The sequence below is a fragment of the Perognathus longimembris genome, chromosome 8, assembly GCF_023159225.1.
Source record: "Perognathus longimembris pacificus isolate PPM17 chromosome 8, ASM2315922v1, whole genome shotgun sequence".
Classification (NCBI taxonomy): domain Eukaryota; kingdom Metazoa; phylum Chordata; class Mammalia; order Rodentia; family Heteromyidae; genus Perognathus; species Perognathus longimembris.
Window position 1 is genome coordinate 61,653,124 of NC_063168.1, and position 22,039 is coordinate 61,675,162.

General features: G+C 48.5%; 2 protein-coding genes across 5 annotated transcripts in view; one reads left to right on the forward strand and one right to left on the reverse strand.

Annotated features, from left to right (window-relative positions):
• Otof (otoferlin) overlaps positions 1 to 1,573 on the forward strand; it is an 85,516-nt gene extending 83,943 nt beyond the window's left edge. For all 3 annotated transcript variants that reach the window (XM_048353612.1, XM_048353614.1, XM_048353610.1), the window contains one exon: positions 1,393 to 1,573. In XM_048353612.1, coding sequence (XP_048209569.1) covers positions 1,393 to 1,573 — 181 coding nt within the window. The remainder of the gene's footprint in view (positions 1 to 1,392) is intronic.
• A 1,339-nt stretch (positions 1,574 to 2,912) lies between these two features.
• Positions 2,913 to 22,039, reverse strand: part of Drc1 (dynein regulatory complex subunit 1) — a 39,481-nt gene continuing 20,354 nt past the window's right edge. The window contains exons 6-18 of one of the 2 annotated variants that reach the window (XM_048353282.1): positions 21,344 to 21,430; positions 20,130 to 20,252; positions 14,530 to 14,669; positions 13,223 to 13,357; positions 12,712 to 12,944; positions 10,450 to 10,556; positions 9,413 to 9,502; positions 8,783 to 8,874; positions 6,749 to 6,845; positions 6,438 to 6,604; positions 4,760 to 4,903; positions 4,390 to 4,492; positions 2,913 to 3,018 (exon numbers count right to left, since the gene is read on the reverse strand). In XM_048353282.1, the coding sequence (XP_048209239.1) occupies positions 2,962 to 3,018; positions 4,390 to 4,492; positions 4,760 to 4,903; positions 6,438 to 6,604; positions 6,749 to 6,845; positions 8,783 to 8,874; positions 9,413 to 9,502; positions 10,450 to 10,556; positions 12,712 to 12,944; positions 13,223 to 13,357; positions 14,530 to 14,669; positions 20,130 to 20,252; positions 21,344 to 21,430 (1,575 nt within the window). In that variant the 3' untranslated portion in view covers positions 2,913 to 2,961. Of the gene's footprint in view, positions 3,019 to 4,389; positions 4,493 to 4,759; positions 4,904 to 6,437; positions 6,686 to 6,748; positions 6,846 to 8,782; positions 8,875 to 9,412; positions 9,503 to 10,449; positions 10,557 to 12,711; positions 12,945 to 13,222; positions 13,358 to 14,529; positions 14,670 to 20,129; positions 20,253 to 21,343; positions 21,431 to 22,039 lie in introns of both variants that reach the window. The other variant, XM_048353283.1, reaches the window with a different exon arrangement.

Here is a 22,039-nt window from a genome sequence, read left to right on the forward strand (position 1 = left end):
CGCCAGGACTCGATGGGGCAGTATGTTTGAAAAAGCATATTCAATATTTTCATTTTATATCTTGACTTCTTATGGAACCTATTGTTTTTGTCACATAAACTGCACAGAGTAAAGCTTACCACGTGCTGCTTAGCTAGGAAGCTCTGCACAAGATGGGTGGGCACCCTGCTTGTTGATAGGTTGGTAAGGGCAAAGTGTCTTGCTGGAGCTGCTCAGATGTTTGTCAGGGCCAGGTGGGAACAGAAATTTGTGTTCATCAGAAAAGAAGAGCTGGGAACTGGTGGCTTGCACTTGTAATCCTAGCTACTCAGGAGGCTGAGATCTGAGGATCACGATTTGAAGCCAGCCTGGGCAAAAAAAAGTCAGTGAGACTCTTATCTCCAATAAACTACTCAGAAAAGAAAAAGTAGGGCTGTGGCTCAAGTCTCAGGGACAGCACCCAGGCCCTGAGTTCAAGCCCTAGGACTGGCACCAAAAAAAAAAAAAAAAAAAAGAAAGAAAGAAAGAAAGAAAAGAAAAAGTTGAGTTTAAACATGGTAGCTGATACCCGCAATCTCAGCTACTTGGGAGGTGAAAGCAGAAAGATCAAAGTCCAGACCAGCCCTGCACAAGAAACACAAGATCCTATCTGAAAAATGACTGAATAATAAAAGGGATGGTGGTATGACTCAAGTGGTAGAGTGCCTGCCTAGTAAGTGCAAGGCCCTGAATCCAAACCTCAGTTCTGGAGGAGGGGGAAAATAAAAAAAGAGGTTGAGCCAGACCAATCTCCTGAGGACATGGGACAACATAAGCCTATACTATGAACTGCTAAATACAAGGGCCCACTGACCCCTAGAGCAGCCTAGTCATCAAGACCAAGACCCGCTTTCCAGGTAGCGAGCTTCCTCTCACCGCATGTATTCAGGTTGAGGCTAGACAGCTAGCCTCCTTGGCCTGCCAAAAATGCCATCTAGGGGCTGGGGATATAGCCTAGTGGCAAGAGTGCCTGCCTCGGATACACGAGGCCCTAGGTTCGATTCCCCAGCACCACATATACAGAAAACGGCCAGAAGCGGCGCTGTGGCTCAAGTGGCAGAGTGCTACAGCCTTGAGCGGGAAGAAGCCAGGGACAGTGCTCAGGCCCTGAGTCCAAGGCCCAGGACTGGCCAAAAAAAAAAAAAAAAAAATGCCATCTAGGTCTAGGGAAGAGTGGGGCAGCAGAGGTCCCCTGCGAAGGACCAAGCTTTGGCATCAGCAGATCTGTGCACAGATAGGGGCTCTCTGCCCAGACTCTGGGGCTTGAAGCTCTACCAGGGACTGTAGGACAGGGAAGGACAGAGGGGCTAGGAGTCCTGTGGAGGGCAGCTTGCATCCATTGCCTGAGCAGCCTCTTTCTGCTTCTTTCTCCAGTCGGCCTGACACAGCCTTTGTCTGGTTCCTAAACCCTCTCAAGTCCATCAAGTACCTCATCTGCACCCGCTACAAGTGGCTCATCATCAAGATCATCCTGGCATTGCTGGCTTTGCTCATGCTGGCCCTCTTCCTCTACAGCCTCCCCGGCTACATGGTTAAGAAGCTCATTGGGGCGTGAAGGCCCCTCCCTCTAGCTCCCCAACTCTTTCCCAATTCCCTCATGGAACCTGAGGGGCCCCCACCCATCCTGAGAGCCTTAGGCCTGGAGCCTGCCTGCTACCCATAGTCTCCCCTTCTCCTCTCCCTCCCCCAGTCTTCTGCTTGTCTGGTCCTGCTCCTCAGATCCTCCTGTGGCAGGGGCATATTAGCAAAGGGTGGAGACCTAGAACATGCCCCCTCTTGCCCCATCTTGTTAAGATACCACCCTGCTGAAGAAGCCACCCCAGCCCTCCCCCTGGGCCTTCCAAGTCTGGTAAAAGCATTCATGAAATTAACCAGGGAATATGGCTTCCAGAAGATGAAATGAGCAAAGTATATCACCGCCCATCTGCACCTTGAGAACAGAGGCGATACCATCCTTCTTTGCTCTGCAATGGTGGGCATGGCTGAGCCACGCATGGCCCACCCACAGACCCTGCAGCTGTGGCAGCAGCTGCTCCTGCCCCTACTCCACTTGCTCCTCCTCCTTCCCAGATGCATGGCCTGTAGGTTTCCACCCTTCACAGGGCTTTCTCTGCCCAGGGGAGAGTTCACAAGCTGGGAAAGGAGTATTGCCAGTGACCCCTGGGCTCCCCCATCCCTGAAGGCAGCCCCCTGTGCCTTCCTGCCCTGCAACCCCAGCCAGGAATAGGCACTCGAACTACAGTCCCATACCTGTACCTGGGTTTCTGTTGGCTGGTTTTTGTTGAGTGTGATTTTTTTTCCTCTTAATAATTAAAGTAAACACTGAGCTGAGAGCCTGCATTGGCCCACTGGAAGATGAGCCTCTGTTGTAGGGCACCACCAGATCAGCAGTTACTCTGGGGTGTACCAGAGGTTACCCCTTGTGTAGCTTCTCAGGGACCAGCATTCAAGGGGGCCGGGGGCACAGGGCTACCTGATTAGATTTTCCATGGGAGAAGCCTACCACCATAACCCGAAGGGCATGCCAGGGTGGATCTGGGGCTTCCAAAGCGCTGAAAAGGCTCTGCAGGCCTAGGGACCGTCTGAAGCCTCACGGCCCCACCAAGGCCCCACAGTTCCAGCCTCCATCCACAGAAGCAAGACGGAAGCCCTTTGCCTCCAGACTCAGCCAAGGTCACCACCTCAACTCAGGGACAAAGTACCCTCAGACCACACAGAAAAGGGCAGTGGACTCTGTCTCACCAGACCAACTGGCATTGCTTCTTTAAAATTGATACTGCCTTAGCTTCAAACGAGTTTAATCAGAACTATAGGTACAGGCAACAACTTTTGCTCCTTGATTCTGAAATACTGATACACACATCTCTGGAAAATAAGATGTCCCAAGTCCTTGGGAGATATGTAGGTGCTGGCTTTGGCATCACCACCAGCTCAGATTTGCCTCTAATTTGTGGGCAGCCGGAACACTTGAGTTGGAGGTACCTGCAGCTCAGAGTTTATCTGAAAAAGAAGTGGTGGAGGTTATTTCCTTGCTCCAGATTCTCTTCTTCATGTGCAATGGAGAACCAAGTGCATATACTGACTCTCCCAGAACCTCAACGCCTCTGCAAGCATTTCCTCTCCAAAGCCAGTGATGTCTTAGGGAGCATGAGGCTGTCTTCCTCCTGGGCCAAGCCAGGATTTCCTGTTTGGCTTCCATTCTAGCCAGCAACCTCTGGTAGAGTTCCTCATCTCCCCCATCTCTCCCATATGTCCCTTCAGCTCTTCATTCATTGCATACCAGTCCCCTCACCCCCATCCTCTGTACATAGAAAGCAGGAGCCATTCAATCCCTGGCACAGGCCATGGGGCCACCATGATGCTAAGGATCAACTTTCTGCCTTCTTGGTGGGGTCTAGATCTGAGACCGAGTGGGAGCCACACATCCCCTATGCCTAGACACAAGGCCGGCCTCAGTCACCTCCCACATGTATGTCTTGTCATGATGCACCGTGGCCACGGAGTACACCCAGCTGTGAGGGAAGGATTTTCCTTTCTCCTCTGGCCAGATACAAACAAATGCCATCAGAGCACATCTGCCCAACACCCTGTCTTATGCGAGGGAAACCCCAGTCATATCGCAGGCCACGGAAGCTGGGCTGGCAGAGCAGAAGAAGCCTGGGGCTCTGAACACCTCCCCAAATCTCTGAGTTCCGCTTCTCCTTATTGTACAATGGAGAGAACAGTTTTTGCCTATCAACCTCGTAGAATAGTGTTAGGACTGAAGAAAATGTACATGAGGACCTCTGTAAGCTGGGAAGCTACTTCTGGCTTTGGCACTGTTTTTGTTGTTGTTTGTAAGTGATCCCAACAGGGCGGTACTAAACACGTTAGAGGCCCACCGACTCCTCCAGCCTCTGCCACATAGCAGCTGAGTATCAAAGGCACAACCTAGCTGGCCTGGAGGGGACTGGAGGGGACTGGAGGGGACTTTAGGTAAAATTCACAGCCTTGCCGGTAATTATTCCCAACTGAGGTGTGACTGTTGCCCTTGCACATCTCCAAACCCCCCTTAGCCCCTGGGGAAGAGGCTCTGCATCCTTTGTCAACCACAGCACCCCACCCACCACTGGGCCCCTCCTAGGAATAGAGATGCTGTCGGCACCTTAGCCTCAGGCCCTGCCCCCCAAGGTCCCGCCCTCCACCCACTTGGAATGGAGATGCCACAGCCTCAGCCTCAGGCCCCGCCCCCCAGAGCCCCGCCCTCCACCCTCCATGGAGATGCCACAGCCTCAGCCGCAGGCCCCGCCCCCCAGGGTCCCGCCCTCCACCCACTTGGAATGGAGATGCCGCAGGCCCCGCCCCCCATGGCCCCGCCTCTCCGCTTCCCACCTTGGAGTGCAGGTACTGCTGCAGCATCGCCTGAAGGTCTGCGTTCTGCTTCTCCAGTGTATTGTTTTCTCTCAGCAGCCTGGCCCTCTGGGTCAGCACGTCGCTTTAAAAACAGGAAAACAGGTTAGAGGCCCACAGACTTCCCAGCCTCTGCCATACAGAGCCAAGACCTCTCTGTAAGTGCCATTGCAGGGGACAGGAAGCCCCTGGAAGCTCCACCCTCCACCTAGGCTAGCAGGAACCTGGAAGGCAGGGCTAGAGGGTCAGCATCCTAACATCCACACATCGCTCCACAGTGCTCAGATTGTGGGATCATCCCCCCACTATCCAGCCAGCACCCTCCCTTGCTGGGCCACAATGACACACTTACTGGTATTTCTCCAAGGCTCGGTAGAGCGCATCCCAGAGGTTCTGCTTGGCCGGAGGGATGACGGTTGTCAGCGCCTCCCAATACTGCGAGTCTTTTGAGTCATCTCGCCCACTTTTCCGCTTTTTCGATGTTGTAGGAAAGTCCCTGAAGATCAAGAGCGCCAGTGTGGTGATTCCCCAGGGCCCTCAAGCAGTTACCACTTTCTCACCTGACATTTTCCCATTCAGCTAGCCCAAGTCTTACCAGATTTTGGCAGATTCTCAGGAAGCACATCTGCTTATCATCCTTGTTCTGTATTTTGAGCTTCTATCACCTTTGTGAATGAGTAGTTGTTGTGCCCCCTGGTTTCTCTCTATCCCCTTAATGACCTTAATGATGATCTTGAACCAGGACATCATCCCGTCCCACCTGGGCTAGCTTCCAAATTGCTCTCCCTGCAACCAGCATCAATAGACCCGGCCAAATCATACCCCAAGGCTTTTTTCTTTTCTTTTCTTCTTCATCTTGATACATATTATTTTATATGATGAGATGTTGCCCTAGGGCTTTAAAGTCTTTACTAGATCCAACCAGGACAAAGACAAATATCATAAGCATTTAGGCAAGACCCTCCAAATCTGACCTGGCTCCCCAGATCCACAGTATCTGGTATCCCTACTTCCCAGACCCATGATACTCTAGCCATACCTTCTGCTGATTTTGAAACATATCAATATTTTCCCCAAGCAGTTGAATCCTGAAGTGCCCTTTCCCTATACTTTGTCCACGTAGTACAACCATTTTAATAATTGCTGGGGCCATTTCCTCCCACAAGTACACAATGGAGACGGCTACTGCTGTGAGCAACATTATACCTTCTGTAGGTTTGGAATGTTGTTCCCATCATAAGGTGTCACTTTGACATAGTGCCTACACATGGCAGGCTGTTGGGGACTCAGTTTTGGCCTTAATGGGGAAGAGCTCCTGAGAAGCTGCCCTTCCCCCAGCCCTGGGACAGTGTAAAAAGCTAGCCCCTCCCACCTTCTGGCCTCCACCGGAAGAGAAGACCCTGCCCCTGGGGGAGGCAAACACGTGGGTGCCACCATGATAGGGGTTGTCCAGCCCACAAAGGAAGTTTCATGACATCACCTGATGGACATGGTCTTTAGCCTATGACTGGCCCTTTGGCCAGTCCCCCTCCTTTCCTGCCATTACCGCTATATAAACCCCCTCCCAATTAAATCTTGTGAGACTCATTCAACCATCAAGGTGTCTCCCTGAGGTCTTCTTCCGCCACCGCTCCTGAACCGTGAGGGGACCAGGGGGAGGGGAGGCATCAGCAACCTTTCCTCAACTTAGTGTAATCCATGAGGGTACGCCTTTGCCTTCTGCTGGCGGAAGACAAGGCCAAGTGCTCTTTCATAGTTTCTGGGGTTCAGGCATTTCCCCGGGAGATAGGGGAAAAGGGATCCTTCAGGTCCCGACAGCAGGCCCTGGTGTTTATTGGGTGAATGAATGAACAAATGAATGCTGAAGAAAACCAGCACAAGTCATTCCTGTACCTCATTTCTTTCATGACTCTGTCCAACCATTCTCCAAGTTTGCGCCCAAAAGCTTCTTCACTCACTCTCCTTGGTTCCCAGTTCTGCCCTCGCTCACCCCCTAAGTCTCAGACAAGCCTTCCAGCATGGTGGCTCACCTGGGTTTATTCAGCCCCATGACGAAGGCCTCCAGAATCTTGAGAACATCATTGGGGTGGATTAGCTGGGATGAAACTGAGGGCTGCTCTTCTGCATCCTCGCCCAAGAGGGTCCCCTCTCCTTCCTCTGCAGATGCCTCCCGTGCTGATACTTCCCTCTCTGAGGGCTCCAGCTCTGAAAACTCCCGCTCGGAGGTCTCCAGCTCTGAAGTCTCCTGATCAGAGGACTCTTGCTCTGGGAGCTCATGCTTTAATTTGGATAGCAAGCTTTTCCTGCCCAGAGCTGATGCCAAGCTCGATCTCTCCAGTGCTGACATCAAGCTCGATCTCTCCAATGCTGACATCAAGCTCGATCTCTCCAATGCTGACACCAAGCTTGATTTCTCCAGTGCTGACACCAAGCTCGATCTCTCCAATGCTGACACCAAGCTCGACCTCCCCAAGGCTGACAGCAAGCTTGGTCGGTCCACTTTTGAGTAATCCCCAAGGCTTCCCTAGAGAAAGGTGCAAGAGTAACAGTAGGTGAGGGATATACCAGCTGGATTGTGAAGAGATGAATAGGGAATCATGTTAACAGAAGACTCAAAGGAAAACATTCCACAAGTGAAGAGAGGAGAAAGATGGGAAAGGATGGGTTCTTGGAAGAGGCACTTGGGGCTGAGACAATGACAATGTTTGATTTCTAAATCTGAGTTCATAGGTGTTCGGTGTATCAATATTCATAGACAATATCAATATAGTTGACAAATTTTGCTTTAAGTTTTAAGTTTAAAGTTTTAAAGATGTATTCTTCCTACTCCTCTCAGCTCCTTCCGTTTATCACACAATCAAACTAGTGTTATCAAGCTTCTTCTCCTTAAATAGAGATAGTATAAAGTAAGATCTTGCTATGTAGCCTGGACTGGTCTCAGATTTATGATCCCCTTGCCTCTGCCTCCTGAGTGTTGGGATTAAAGGTGTGCACTACCACACTTAGCTAAGTAGCAGCAAGTCTACATAAACTATTCCTTTTCTTCATATTTTTACATAAATATTTTCACCCATGTCATTCTGCAGACCAAAAATCTTTATAAGCTTTTTTCCATGTAAATATGTAAAGAACTTCTTTGTTCATCTGTTTTGTTTTTCATATTGCATAATATCCCATTGTGGAGATGCACCATCTATTATTAACTAGATTCAACAATAACAGATACTTAGGTTGCTTCTAGTCTCCTGCTACTTCAAAAACTGTTGTGACTAAAAAGCTCTAATGATGATATTGCTTCAACTGTACTGAGCTAGACCTATATAACAAAATCCTATAGGAATTGCAGAATAGATTGCATTTAGTTTTGCAATGGACAACGTCAAATTGTCCTCACTGGAGGTGATAGTAATTTACACTCTTACCAGCAAGTTATGTATGAATGTGTCCATTTGCAACATATCAGTCACTGCTATGTGTCACCACATGTTTAGCTTTTTGCCAACCTGCCTGGCATGAAAATGTAGAATCAGGGCTGGGAATATGGCCTAGTGGTAGAGTGCTTGCCTCGTATACATGAAGCCCTGGGCTTGATTCCTTAGCACCACATAGAGAAAAGGCCAGAAGTGGCACTGTGGCTCAAGTGGTAGAGTGCTAGCCTTGAGCAAAAAGGCTCAGTCCTGGGGCTTGAACTCAGGGCCTAAGCACTGTCCCTGGCTTCTTTTTGCTCAAGGCTAGCACTCTACCACTTGAGCCACAGCACTACTTTTGGCTTTTTTCTATATATGTGGTGCTGAGGACTGGAACCCAGGGCTTCATGTATGCAAGGCAAGCACTCTACCACTAGGCAATATTCCCAGTCCCTCTCTTTCTTTCTTTCTTGGTGCTGAGTTTTGAACTCAAGGCCCCGATCTTGCTTGGCTTGCTTGCTCAGCTGATACTTTTTCACTCAGGAGTCCAAGCCCTGGAACTGGCAAGAGGGGGGAGGGGAAGGGAGGGCAGGAAGAATGGAGGGAAGGAAGGAAGGCAGAAAGGAAGGAAAAAGGAACTACTGCAGAGCATTATGAATGATCCCTACTTTGCAGGAAAGTGTTAAGGTCCAAACTCTACAGACCATGGTAGGCCCGTATCTCACAGTGGGTGCGGCCATGCATTGAGGAAGGGCTGAGGATTGGAAGAGATACCTCAGGCCTCAGTAGGCCAGAGCATCCCACATCATACCCCAGCCATTCTTCCTTTTGCAAATAGAAAAACTAGTACTAATTAGGCATGTCCCCCCTCCCCTGAGTTTCCCCAAGATAGTACTTACTACTCAAGGGCAGCAGTGCTCTGTGGGGGGTGGGGAGAGCTGGAAATGGTCCTTCCCTCCACAGCCCACCTTACCTGGCTGGGTGATAGCTGATGGGCTCGGTACTTCAGGAAGAAGTTCACCAGTTTATACAGGTCATCTTCACTTTCGATTCCAAGGGCCTGGTGGGGGGGGGGGGGTGGAGAAAAATTGGAGTGGCCACTCAAATACCTCAACCAAGAGTCCACAGTGCTGATGGAGTCTTAGCTCCTTGAAGCAGGAGGTGCGCCTTGTTCCCCTCAACATCCCTGGCTGGAGCCTGCTCATGGCCCAGAGCAGAGGACACTGGTCCAAGAAACTACAGTGAAGTGGGGGTGGAGGGAAGAGCATCAGAACAGAAAAGCTAAGCCGAGTCAGGAGTGGCTCTGTACAGATCCAGTGGGCTAGGGGGTGCTAGGGAAACAGGATCCACATCTGAGTTTGAGGTGCAGGGGATAACCATGAGGAAAAGAGCATCAGAACCCCGAGGCCAGGCTGTTGTACAGAAGGTCAGCTAAGGGGAGGCTGGGACTGGTGGGCTAAGGAAAGCTCTGGACACTGTGGTCCGGTCTGAGGGCAGAGGCAGTGTCAGGAAGACCAGGGTGGGGGGCGGGGGGCGGCTGTGCTGGAATGAGGCAGGCTACATCCCCACCCCAGGTCCCCTCTACCCCGGAGACTCACAGAGAAGATGGCATCCAACCTCAGCAGATAGCATTCGCTTCTCTCCAGGGGAAGTAGCAGGCTCAGCAGTTTGCTCTCTATAAGGAAGCCCTGAGGAGAAGGAAGATGGCAGCACCAGTCAGGAACCTTTAGGGTGATTGATTCCCCAGGCAAAAGCCACAGAGCAGTACCCCCAAGAATGAGGCTGTGCCCAGTGGGGTCCCAGGGGAAGGCCATCTTGAGGAGCCTAAGAGCTAGTCTTAGGGAATGAGGCCAGGGGACAGAGTCACTCTTCGTCATGGATTTAGATCGCTCTCTCCCTCAGACAAATGCCTGAGTCTACACAGCAGTTCAAACCAGACCCAGGGCAGCGCCTCTCCCCCCAGACTCCCCAGTGGCTACAGAACCCGGCAGCAGGTAGGCCCCGAGCATCTGATCTGTGTGCCAGATTGGAAAGGAGAACAAGTGAGATGGACAGGGGACAGATGACAAGATGAGTATTTGCTCGGGGCGGGACAGTCTGAGGAGGACCCCATCCAGGGGCCGTCATGGCAGGAGCCCCGCCTCCACAGCACCACAGAAAGTGGCCCTGCCTGTTCCAAGGGGTGCCAGGTCTGCTCATTACCTACCTCAGTACCCAAACACCAAATAAACACGGATCAACAGCTCAGCTTCCAGCCCAGCCCCCTCCTTTAAGTCCTAACACACATCAGATACCCAAAGCTGAACTGGGACAAATCTTGACAGGCCCACTCCTTCCAGAGAAAGTCCTGGTCACTGTGGCCATAACACTTGACCAAAGGTTCATGGAGGTGAGGAGAATGCACTTTGTTTGAGGTGAGCAGGAACCAGCAGTTCACCTGGTAACTGACTCACCACAGGAAGAGCCACTGACAACCAGGCCTCTCCGAGCACTGCCTCCCAGGTCCAGAGCTAACACTGCTCCACAGCTCAGGGCCAGAAGAAAACTGTAGCGCCTCACTACAGTGCCTCCCCCCTTTCCCTCCCTCCCCCCCTCCCCACAGAGGCCTCAGACTTCACCCCTCCGCTGGCCTCACCGATTCATCACACAGAAGCGTCAGGATTTTTCGGGTGGTTTGTGCTGAAATTTGCTTGGGCAGGTCCATGTAAGTTTCTACTTCCAAGGCTTCTGCCCCTTCCTCTTCTGAAGATGAGAGAGAGAGGGTGGGGGGAGAATAATTTCTAGACTTTGTTGACTTCTAGAGGCAGGTTGGCTTTCCTATTCTATGTACTCTTGAAGTCTCCCCTGTGGAGGCTGGGTGCTGAAGCAAGTCTGTAGGATGTAGGGACTGAAGGCTCACTTTACCAAATTTTGTCTAGCTGGAGGCCTCAGACTCCAATCCAGCCAGGAGATAGGAGTGCATACATGCTCCTGGCTTCAGACCCTGTGGAGGTTAGAAGCAGGCAGTACAGAGTAGCTGCCTCCTAAGGGGACATTGTCAGCAAGAACTGAGTTCATAGCAAAAGTGAAGAACTTTCTCACATAAAATATATGTGTATTGGAACTAAGGAAGGGAAAGGGAATACCAAAATGGAGAGACAAAGGATACAAAGACAAACCAATGCAACAGCAATACTTATAAACCTATATGGTGGGGGCTGGGGATATGGCCTAGTGGCAAGAGTACTTGCCTCCTATACATGAGGCCCTGGGTTCAATTCCCTAGCACCACATATACAGAAAATGGCCAGAAATGGCGCTGTGGCTCAAGTGGCAGAGTGCTAGCCTTGAGCAAAAAGAAGCCAGGGACAGTGCTCAGGCCCTGAGTCCAAGGCCCAGGACTGGCAAAAAAAAAAAAAAAACTATATGGTGTAAGCCAACTCCTGGTGGGGAGAGGGAAATGGGGAGGCAGGAGAAAAATGAGGGAGGAGGTAACAAGTCGGATAAGAAACGTACTCACTGCCTTACATATGAAACTATAAGCCCCCTGTACTTCACTGTAACAATAAAGAAATAAAAAAATTTAAAGAGTATAGTCAGGTACTGGTGGTTCACTCCTGTAATCCTAACTCCTCAGGAGGCTGAGACTGAGGATCATAGTTTGAAGCCAATGCAGACGGACAAATCTGAGAGACTTATTGCCAATTAATGAGCCAAAAAGCTGGAAGGGAAGATGTTGCTCAAATGGTAGAGCAAAAAAGCCAAGTGAGAGTGTGAGGCCCTGAGTTCAAGCTCCAGTACAAATGCAAATAAATTCATTAATTAAGCAAAACTATCCTACTGATGATCAACAAAAAGTCCACTTAAATAAAATTATGGCGTAGATACACTATAGAGTATCATATGAAAAACAAATGATTTTTTTACTATAAGAGAAAGATCTCCAGGAATATTGTAGGTAAAATAAAAAGTGGAAAAAGTATGTATTTTTTGTTACCAAAAATTAATTTGAATAGATTTACATATGTACAACTGCTTACAGTTTATTTGTATAGCGTACTGTTTATTATATTGATACATAATTGGAAAGCACTAGAAGGATAAACCACAACTTTTTATTTCTTTTGGTGGTACTTGGGTTTGAACTCAGGGCATCACACTTTCTAGGCAGGTGCTCCACCACTTGAGCCATGCTTCCAGTCCACTATAACTTTTAAAACAGCTATCTATAGGGAAGGGAGTAAGTCAGAAGTCTTTGAATATACCTGGTTTTATACACTTGACTTTGGAAACATGTAAATATTTTACATAGTTATAAAACAAAATCAAATTGTAATGACCTGATAATTGGAACAAGAAGCCCAAATATGTATGAAGTTGGTGACATGAACCACACAGAAACTGTTGCAAGTGACTGAAATACAGCAGTCTGCCTCTATATCCTGAGAGGGAGCTAATGGAAGAACAAAAAGAAACACAGGAAAAGCCAGGCACTGGTGGCTCCCATCTGTAATCCTAGCTACTCAGGTTCTGAGAACCAAAGTTCGAAGTCAGCCAGGGAAGGAAAGCCCATGAAATTCTTATCTCCAATTAACTACAAAAATCTGGAGGTGGAGCTGTGGCTCAAGTGGTAGAGCGCCAGGCTTGAGTGAAAAAAACTTAAAAGTTTAAGCCCTCAAAATGACAAAAACAAACAACTTTATCTGAGGGAAGGGGTGGGTGTTTCTTCTGAGGTTGTTCTGTGGTTCCGTGGAAAAGCAGATGAGAAGTTATTTGGAGTCACTGGTACCAGATTTCTCATGTTGAGAGAAAACAGATACACTGTGATCAGGTTAAGTAAAAATCCTGGTATCCTATTCATAAGCAAATATTAGAAAACATCCCCAGTGGGATTATTCTGTGACTCTACTCCAGGCACCTGTTTGCATCAGTACTTCTTCTACTATCTGCGCGGCTGACTTCTGCTGCTGCTGGGAAAGGGGCCCCACGTTCTTCAGGAACCAGAAATCAGGTGCCGTCCATGGGAGCCCCAGGTGCTGGGTACTGATGACCATGTCAACATCAAAGGCTTTGGCCACTATGGCCTTCACCTCCTCTTCATTCATCAGCCAAACTTCTCGAAACTTCTCTTCATCGATAAAAGCAAAGTGCCTGTGAATGAGAGCCACCAAGCATGGCCAGCTGACCTTCGGAAATGTTGGGCCTGGCCCACCTCTGGGCAGCTGAGCCCACCTGGCGTAAAATGGGGCCATCCCAACAAGGGACAAGAAACAGCAGGTGACCGAGAAACACAGTGCAAAGGAGTCTTCTGTGCCCTGACCTAACATCCTCAATCTGGTGATCTCCGAATGTAATGAAACCACTGCTACCCTGCCACTACCAACTCTCCTTCTCCCCTGCCCTGTCCGCCCCCTCTGCCCTAAAATTACCTCATGGCCTTTTGTAGCTCTCTGAACTGTATTACCAGCCGTTGGTAATCGGAGGTCAGAGACTGATTCTCCTCTTGAAACATCTTTATCTGCTTGGCATATTTTGATCTCAGGTTGTTAAGTATATCATGCAGCCTAGGTAGAGGGGAAACAAGCAAAGCCACAGATGAATGCAAGGGGCAAAGAATATCGCTCTTATCCATTAGCTCTACAACAAGCTCTGAGTTAGGTGTATAGAAGGGCAGAAACACACACACACACACACACACACACACACACACACACACACACACACACACCTATCGTGCAGTCTCTCTTTGGCCAAATGACAGTGGCAAAATTCTACTTCCTTCCTCCTGCCTTTGCTCCTGCAGTTCCAGCCCAGCCTGTGTCCTCCCCGTTTCACTGTTGGGCATCTTTGGGAAGTTTCCCCCCCGTAACTTTCCCTCGCTGTGCTGATTCCTGTCTCCAAGACATCCTCTGTCTTATAGCAGATAAATAGTGGGGTTCCCCCCCCATAAATATTTCCCCTACTTATTGTCATTTCTCAGAGCATCAGGTTTAAGATGCCAAATCATTTCTTATTATCATTTTGTTTTGTAAGTAACTATCAGAAAGTCAACCGGCCAGCCATGGGTGGCTCATACCTGTAATCCTAAGTCAACTGGTGTTTCTCCAAATAACCAACATTTGTCTAATATGTAAAATCAACCTACTAGTGAGAGAACAGTTAAATAATAGCAAGTTATTTAGGATTTAGGAGAAAACTCTCAATCTTTTCTCCTTTTCACAAGATGACTTCTACCCTGATCCTTATAGAACTTAGGAGAAATCCTTCCTTCCCTCCTTTCCTTCCTTCCTTCCTTCCTTCCTTCCTTCCTTCCTTCCTTCCTTCCTTCCTTCCTTCCTTCTTCCCTCCCTCCCTCCCTCCCTTCCTCCTCCGCCTTCCCCTCCTCCTCCTCCTCCTCCTCCTCCTCCTCCTCCTCCTCCTCCTCCTCCTCCTCCTCCTCCTCCTCCGTGTGTGTGTGTGTGTGTGTGTGTGTGTGAGTGTATATCTGTCTGTAAGCTGGTAGTTTTTTTTGTTCAAGTCTAGTGTTGAACTACTTGAGCCACACCTTCACTTCTGGCTTTCTGCAGGCTAAATTGGAGACAAGACACTGCCACTAGGACTTGGCTCCATAAAATCTTGTAAGAAGACTTGCTATATTTTCAGTGAGTTTCTGCTCCTCAAGAATGAAAGATACTTATCTGTCCCTCATCTCCAGATAGAAGAGTCTAGAAGAAAGATGTACTGCACACTGACTTACCGATTGATTTTCCTCTTCTGCTGAGATTTAATCACTGTGCTTTCTTCATCTCTCTTCTTCAGTACCTGGAAATTGTACTCTAACTTCTCTTGATTCAGCTGATAGGTTGCTTTCATCTGCTGAAGCTGTTGCTCAAGAATCTAAAAATAAGAATTAAGTTAAACAACAACAGGAACTGGAGATGTGGCTCAAGTAGTAGAGTACCAATCTTGAGTGAAAAAGCCAAGACACACACACACATACACACACACACACACACACACACACACACAAAACTGGTAGCCTTTAAGGCCTATGATCCTAGCTACCCAGAGGGCTAAGGTCTGAAAATTGCAGTTTGAAGCCAGCCCAGGCAGAAAATTCCTTGAGACTTTTAATCTCCAATTAGCCAACAAAAGGCCTGAAATTGAGCTATGGCTGAAGAGGTAGAGTGCCTGCTTTGAATGAAAAATCCCAGTGAGAGCCCAAGGACCTAAGTTCAAGCCCTAGTACCAAACACACACACACACACACACACACACACACACACACACACACACACGGGCCTTGGTATAATTTTTTGGACTGGGGGTCCACAATGGTTTGTTCTAGTCATGCCAGAAGGAACTTGGGACCTTTTGAACTTTTTCTGAAGGGGCAGTGAGTGAAGCCAGGGTGTTTTACGCAGCAGATAAGCTCATCACCACTGAGTTATGTCCCTAGGCCCAACTAACTGCCTCAACCTGGCTTCTTAAATTCTATCAGTGGAGGCAAATCAAAAGTCAACCAGATAAAATACAATCACCTGCAAGCTAAAAGCTGCACACCCAAAGCCTGAGAAAGTGCACTGCAAGAGTTTTCAAGCCCATGGAACTCTGTACTTTGCTCCAGCCCCTGTAAAGCCAGACACAGCTCCTCTAAAGAATCCCACCAAGCTGGCAATCTGCCCATTTGCTCTTCTAGAATAAGTTTAGTGTTAAGCAACCTACGTTCATCTACGTAAAAGTAAAACCAACATATTTTTCCATTTCCATCAGCTGGATTCATTCATTCAACAAATATTTGAATGTCAAATACACATGAGACATTTTTCTAATTGCTGCTGGAAAAACGCTGGCAAAAAGTCATAGTCCCACCCCGTCTGGCATGGACAGCCTAGCAATAAGAAGTGAGGAAGTGGCATTGGCCATTGGATGAACACTGCCCTTGGCATTGAGGGACCAAGGAAGGTATCCTTGAGCAGATGTACATTAGCATGACTGCCTGTGACCTGGAGAATGAGAGGGAGAGAAGAGTGGTGTTGGGGAAAATGCCAGCAGTCGGGAATGTGAGACAAGGATGGTCTCAAAGGCAGGCGACCAGGCAACAGAGCCTTAGCAAGCCCAGAATTTACACTATCCAGAAGTCAGGGGAGTGTCCCTAAAGACGCTGAATAGGAGCTAAGCACTCATAGCTCACATCTGTAATCCTAGCTACTTGGGCAGATCAGTGTGAGGCAAGCCCAGGCAGAAAAGTTGGAAATTTCCCTTTTCAACCTACAGCTAGGTATACAGTAGTATGTGTCTCTTGTCTTACACTATGTGGGAGGATGGGAGGCCGAAAGCGTTCCATCTCCATGGAGGGAAGCTGGTTGCCATGACGCTTGCCTATGGTCCCAGAAGGAATGGGAAGCCTAAAATGGGTGCATGGAGGTCCAGGTGCATGCTTGGGTTTGGAGCAAGACCCTATCTCAGTACATCTAGGTACTGACAACTCATGCCTATAATCCTATCTATGCAGGAGGCTGAGATCCGAGGACTGTGGTTCAAAGCCATCCCAGACAGAAAAGTTCATGGGACTCTTATTGCCAATTAAACAGGGGGGAAAAGAAGCATAAAATAGAAATATGACTCAGCAGTAGAGTACCTACCTAGTTAGAAAACCAAGTTAGTACCCTGAGTTCAAACCCTAGTATTTACTGCCCAATAAAAAGAAAGGAAGGAAGGAGGGAAGGAAAGAAGGAAGGAAAGAAGGAAGGTAGGAAAGATATTAGCAGAAAATGATCTGTTCAGGCCCTGTACAAAGATCACTCTTGTCAGTTTGTGAAAGAAAGATTAGAGAGGCCAGGCATGGTACCACACACCTATAATCCTGACATTTTGGAGATGGAGCCAGGATTGTAAATTCTAGGTCAGCTTAGACAACACAGGAAGTTCCAGGACAGCCTAGGTCGAACGGCAAGATTCTACCTTACTACGTAAGGTGTGTGTGTGTATGTGTGTGTGAAAAGTTGAGGCAAGGCTGGAGGCAGAGCAAATACAGACTAGCTTGTGTGCTCCTGCCTTTTCTCAGAAGGGAGGCAAGGATGGAGAAAGTAATTAAGCGCAATCAGAGCTTCCTATGCAGCTACCTGTGGTGCTCTCCCACACCTGTCTAGGCTACAGGCTTCACAGAGTCAGCAGAAAGAGCAGTTCCAGGCTGCGATCCAACTCTCCCTGGGTCATCTTCATGGAGGTGACACATCATCAAGTCAGGAGGTGTGGCATTCCCACGGTCCCTGCAAAGTCCAGGGATCACCACTCCCCACCAACCCCATAACTCCTACATTGTCACTGAGGAAGTCTGCCAAGCCTGGTGTACTTAACTAGTACAGAGACCCGGCTGGAAGGCGGGCTTCTCTGTAAGTGTGGCCTACTTTGCAAATGTGAGAACCTGAGCTCAAAGTCCAGCACACCCAAAAAGAAAAAGAAAGCCATCCTAACTGTAGAAATCTTAAAATTGACTCCAAAATCAGTTTTTGGGTTTTTTTTTGGCCAGTCCTGGGCCTTGGACTCAGGGCCTGAGCACTGTCCCTGGCTTCTTCCCGCTCAAGGCTAGCACTTTGCCACTTGAGCCACAGCGCCGCTTCTGGCCGTTTTCTGTATATGTGGTGCTGGGGAACCGAACCTAGAGCCTCGTGTATCCGAGGCAGGCACTCTTGCCACTAGGCTATATCCCCAGCCCCCAAAATCAGTTTTGAATATCCTCAGAACAGAAGCTTGTAATCTTTGTCATTTAACTTTGTGTGTGTGTGTGTGTGTGTGTGTGCGTGTAAAAGAAGAGCTGTTGCTGGTGGCTCACGCCTGTAATCCTAGATATTCAAGAAACTGAGTGAGATCTGAAGATCACAGTTTGAAGCCAGCCCAAACCAAGGAAGTCTGTGAGAATTTTATCTCCAACACAAACTATCAAAAAGCTAGCTTACGGGGCTGGGAATATGGCCTAGTGGCAAGAGTGCTTGCCTCGTATGCATGAAGCCCTGGGTTCGATTCCCCAGCACCACATATACAGAAACTGGCCAGAAGTGGTGCTGTGACTCAAGTGGTAGAATACTAACTAGCATTGAGCAAAAAGAAGCCAGGGACAGTGCTCAGGCCCTGAGTCCAAGGCCCAGGACTGGCCAAAAAAATAAAAATAAAAAAGCTAGCTCACAGCCTCATGTGACCATAACTAATCATACTTCTCAGTATCTGTGTTTGTTCTGTCTGTTATTTATTTTTTCCATTTATGTATATCCTTTGTAAGATTTTTTTGCAGATTGCAAAAGCAAAATTTGCACACTTTGAAAATTGTGGAAGTATAGCAAATAAAAAAGAAGGAAAAAGGCTACAAGGGACAGAAAGAACGGTCCACAGGCCTCGCCCAAGAGCAACCCAGGCTTCATGGACAGGCTTCCATTCAGGGTTCTTTAGAGCACAGAATTAAACTCTGCCTAGAATTTTAATGTCCTAATTGTCTCCTTCAAAATTATAACACAGTAACTTTCCATACCAATAAAGGTTTATTGCTGTCATTTTGATGCATAATACTTTTCCATATCATTTTATCCTATAGGAAACATTTATCACATACGCCATACTACCTTGCCATTTTCCTACAGTTACTGTCTTGCTTGACCATTTTTCAGTTATAAAATAATTCTAGCATACACGATATATAAAATTTTGGGGGGTATTTTATGTCTTTAAGGTAGTTTTTGTTGTTGTTTATTGGGTAGAGGGGATTGAATCCAGGGCCTCACACATGTAAGGCAAGTATTTTTTTCCATTTGACTTACCACCCAGGCTTTGTGTCTTTATTTTGTTTTTGAGACAAGGTGTCACGGCTGCCTTCTGGAACTTACAACCTTCCTGCCTGTGCCTCCAAAGCAGCTGAGATTACTTACAAGAATGAACCACCATCCACCATACCAGCATGCCAGCCTTTTTTTTTGGCCTGGAAGGAGGCGGGGAGTGTCCTGGGGCTTGAACTCAGGGCCTGAGCACTGTCCTGGAGCTTATTTGCTCAAGGCTAGAGCTCTGCCACTTTGAGCCATAGTCTCACTTCTGTTTTTTGGTTGTTTTTGTTGTTGGTTAATAGGAGACAAGAGTCTCACATACATTCCTGCCTGGGCTGGCTTTGAACTGTGATCCCCATACCTCACCCTCCTTCAGAGCTAGAACTAAAGGTGTAAGCCCCCAGTGCCCAGCCCAGTCCTGCTTCTTTAATTTAATTTATTTCATTATTTTGTGCCAGTTGTGGGGCTTGAGTTCAGGGCCTTACACTCCTGCTTAGCTATTTTGTGTTGTTTGCCAGTTGTAGAACCATAAGCTTCAGATCTCAGCCTCCTGAATTGCTGGGATTACAGATGTGAGCCATCTCCACCCGACTTGTGTTTGAATATTTATTGCCCTTTTTTTTTTTTTTTGGCCAGTCCTGGGCCTTGGACTCAGGGCCTGAGCACTGTCCCTGGCTTCCTTTTTTGCTCAAGGCCAGCACTCTGCCACTTGAGCCACAGCGCCACTTCTGGCCGTTTTCTGTATACGTGGTGCTGGGGAATCGAACCCAGGGCCTCATGTATACGAGGCAAGCTCTCTTGCCACTAGGCCATATCCCCAGCCCTTATTGCCCATTTTTTAATCTCTAGTGTGGCAAACATTTGCCTCTGTTCTTAGCAGGAGGGAATTCTTTGGGAATTAGCAGGCAGCAAGAGCCCAGTACTGAGCCCCAAGTACCACGGGCCCCACCAGACCATCAGCGCCAGGACAAGTACTGCTGCCTGGATGTGAAAACACAGCCCAGGAGTCGCTGGCAGGATGGCCAGTGGGCCCACACCTAGCCACTGCCGGTGTCACTCAGGGCACACCTCTATGGTGGGCTGCGGCGTGATCCTCAGTCCTCATTCCTGATCATCTTTTCACGAGTCGCTGATCATGTTACTACCAGTGACTGTATCGTCTCAGTCCCAACACAAGGACGTTTTTGAACACAGTTCTAGATCTCTAAACACCGCAGTGGCTCACGTTTACATGGGAGATGGTTTGAGACCAGCCTGTGCAAGAAAAGTTAGGGAGAGCCTATCTCAACCAAGAGGCTGGGGTAGTATCATTTATGTCATCTCAGCTACCTAAGAGGCTGTAGTTAAGAGGACTGGCACCCAAGGTCAGCCGTGGGTTTGCCTAAGCATGCCTGAGGACCTGGGTTCGATCCTCAGCAAAACAAAAACACAAAATTTAAAACAATCATTTAAAAATTTAAAGACACAGAGCATCAGCAAGTATATGGTGAGCGGCCACCTCCATCCCTGGGTGGAGCTGACAGAGCCAGGAGCGCCAGCCACGCACCTGCACGTCTTGTTCCAGCTTGATTTTGATCATGTTGTACTCCTCACAGTCCCAGATCCGCTGCTTGTTCAGCTGCTTCTCGTAGTCCTCCACCTTCTTCATGCGGTTCATAAGGTACTCCAGCTGAAGCAGGGAGACACAAGGGAGAGTTAGGGGCCTTCCCTGCCCAGCACCGTCCTTCAGGTGGCCTGGCAAGTGTGACCCTCTGGCAGGTTTGGAAGTATCAAGGCTGGGGAAATCTGGTGGCTTTCAGAGATCGCAAGGGTTTCAACTCTTAGATCATAACTTATATTGCTTGATGGGATTCTTCATCCCAGGGGAGTTGCTTAAGTTTTCTTAAGAAAATTAAAGAGGTTAAATTTCTTAATGTCCATTAAAAAAGCAGCCAGCCAGGGTGGTCCATGCGGGTAATCCTAGCTACTCAGGAGGCTGAGATCTGCAGATCAAAGCTCAAAGCCAGACTGGAAAGAAAGGTCCTAGAGGCTCTGTCTCCAATTAGCCAGCAACAAAAGCTAGGCTCAAAGTGGTTCAAATTGTAGAACACCAGCTATAAGCAAAAGAGGTAAGCAAGATCCTGAGTTAAAGCTCCAGTACACACACTCTGTCTGTCTGTCTGTCTGTCTGTCTGTCTCTCTCTCTCTCTCTCTCACACACACACACACACACACACACACACACACACAAAATGTGTCTTAAGACACCTGGTTTGAGCTGAGTACCAGTGGCTCAGGCCTGTAATCCTAGCTACTCAGCAGGCTGCGATCTGAGAATCCCAGTTCAAAGCCAGCTTGGGTAGGAAAGTTCATGGTACTCTTATCTCCAATTAACCATCAAAAAAAAAAAAACCAGAAGTAGAGCAGTGGCTCAAGTAGTAGAGCTCTAACCTTGAGCACAAAAGCTAAGGGACAGCACTCAGGGCCTGAGTTTGAGTTCCAGGACTGGCACACACACACACACACACACACACACACACACACACACACACACACACACACAAACAAAACAAAACAAAACACCTTCTCTATCCATGACTATCCTCAGCTGGTAAATCCCCAACGGTGCTCACCCACTAAGAGGCCACAATGGTGAACAACGTGGTTCAGTAATAAGTGCATGCCACGGCACTCCTACCCAAGACCAAGAAGCTGGCGTTCAGTCGCACCCCAATGCTGCAGGTTCCCCTGACGCCCTCCCCCACGTTTGCCAGCCTGTACCTCTTTGGCATTGTGAGTCTGCAGTGCCCGCTCCCATTTCTTCTTGTTACTGTTTAGCAGCTCCAGGCGCTCCACCTCGAAGGCTTTCTACACGGGAGGGGAAAGGCCCTTGAGTCCTGCCTCCCTTATCAAAGAGCTTACAGAGAAGCTACCATTGCCACATCCCTAGCCACACAAACAAAGTCACATCCAAACACAGGCTTGCCGATTCATGCAGCCAAAGGAACTGTATGGAAATCAGGACATGGGAGTCTGTTACCATGGGCAGTCAGAGCCAGAGGCTGGGGGCAGTTGCAGACCAGCAGTTACCCCGTGGGGTATAAACTGCATGCAACCTTGATTGGGAGGTACACTTCCATGACAGGGCCCCTGGAAGTAGAGGTAGCACGCAGCTGCCCAAGCTGATGACTCAAGAACCAGTGCAACAATGCAGAGTCAAGCTGCTTTGCGCTCTCTTCTCTTCCATCCTGGGTAGGCCTTAATCTCTATCTCTATATTCCATTCAAAGTCAAGGTACTAGCCGGGCACTGGTGGCTTACCAGTGTAATCCCAGCTACTCAGAAGGCTGAGCTCTGAGGATCTTGGCTCAAAGCCAGCATGGGCAGAAAAGTCTGTGAGACTCTTATCTCTTATCTCTACCCAAAAGCCAGAAGTGGGGTTGTGGTTCAAGTGGTAGAGTGCTAGCCTTGAGTGAAA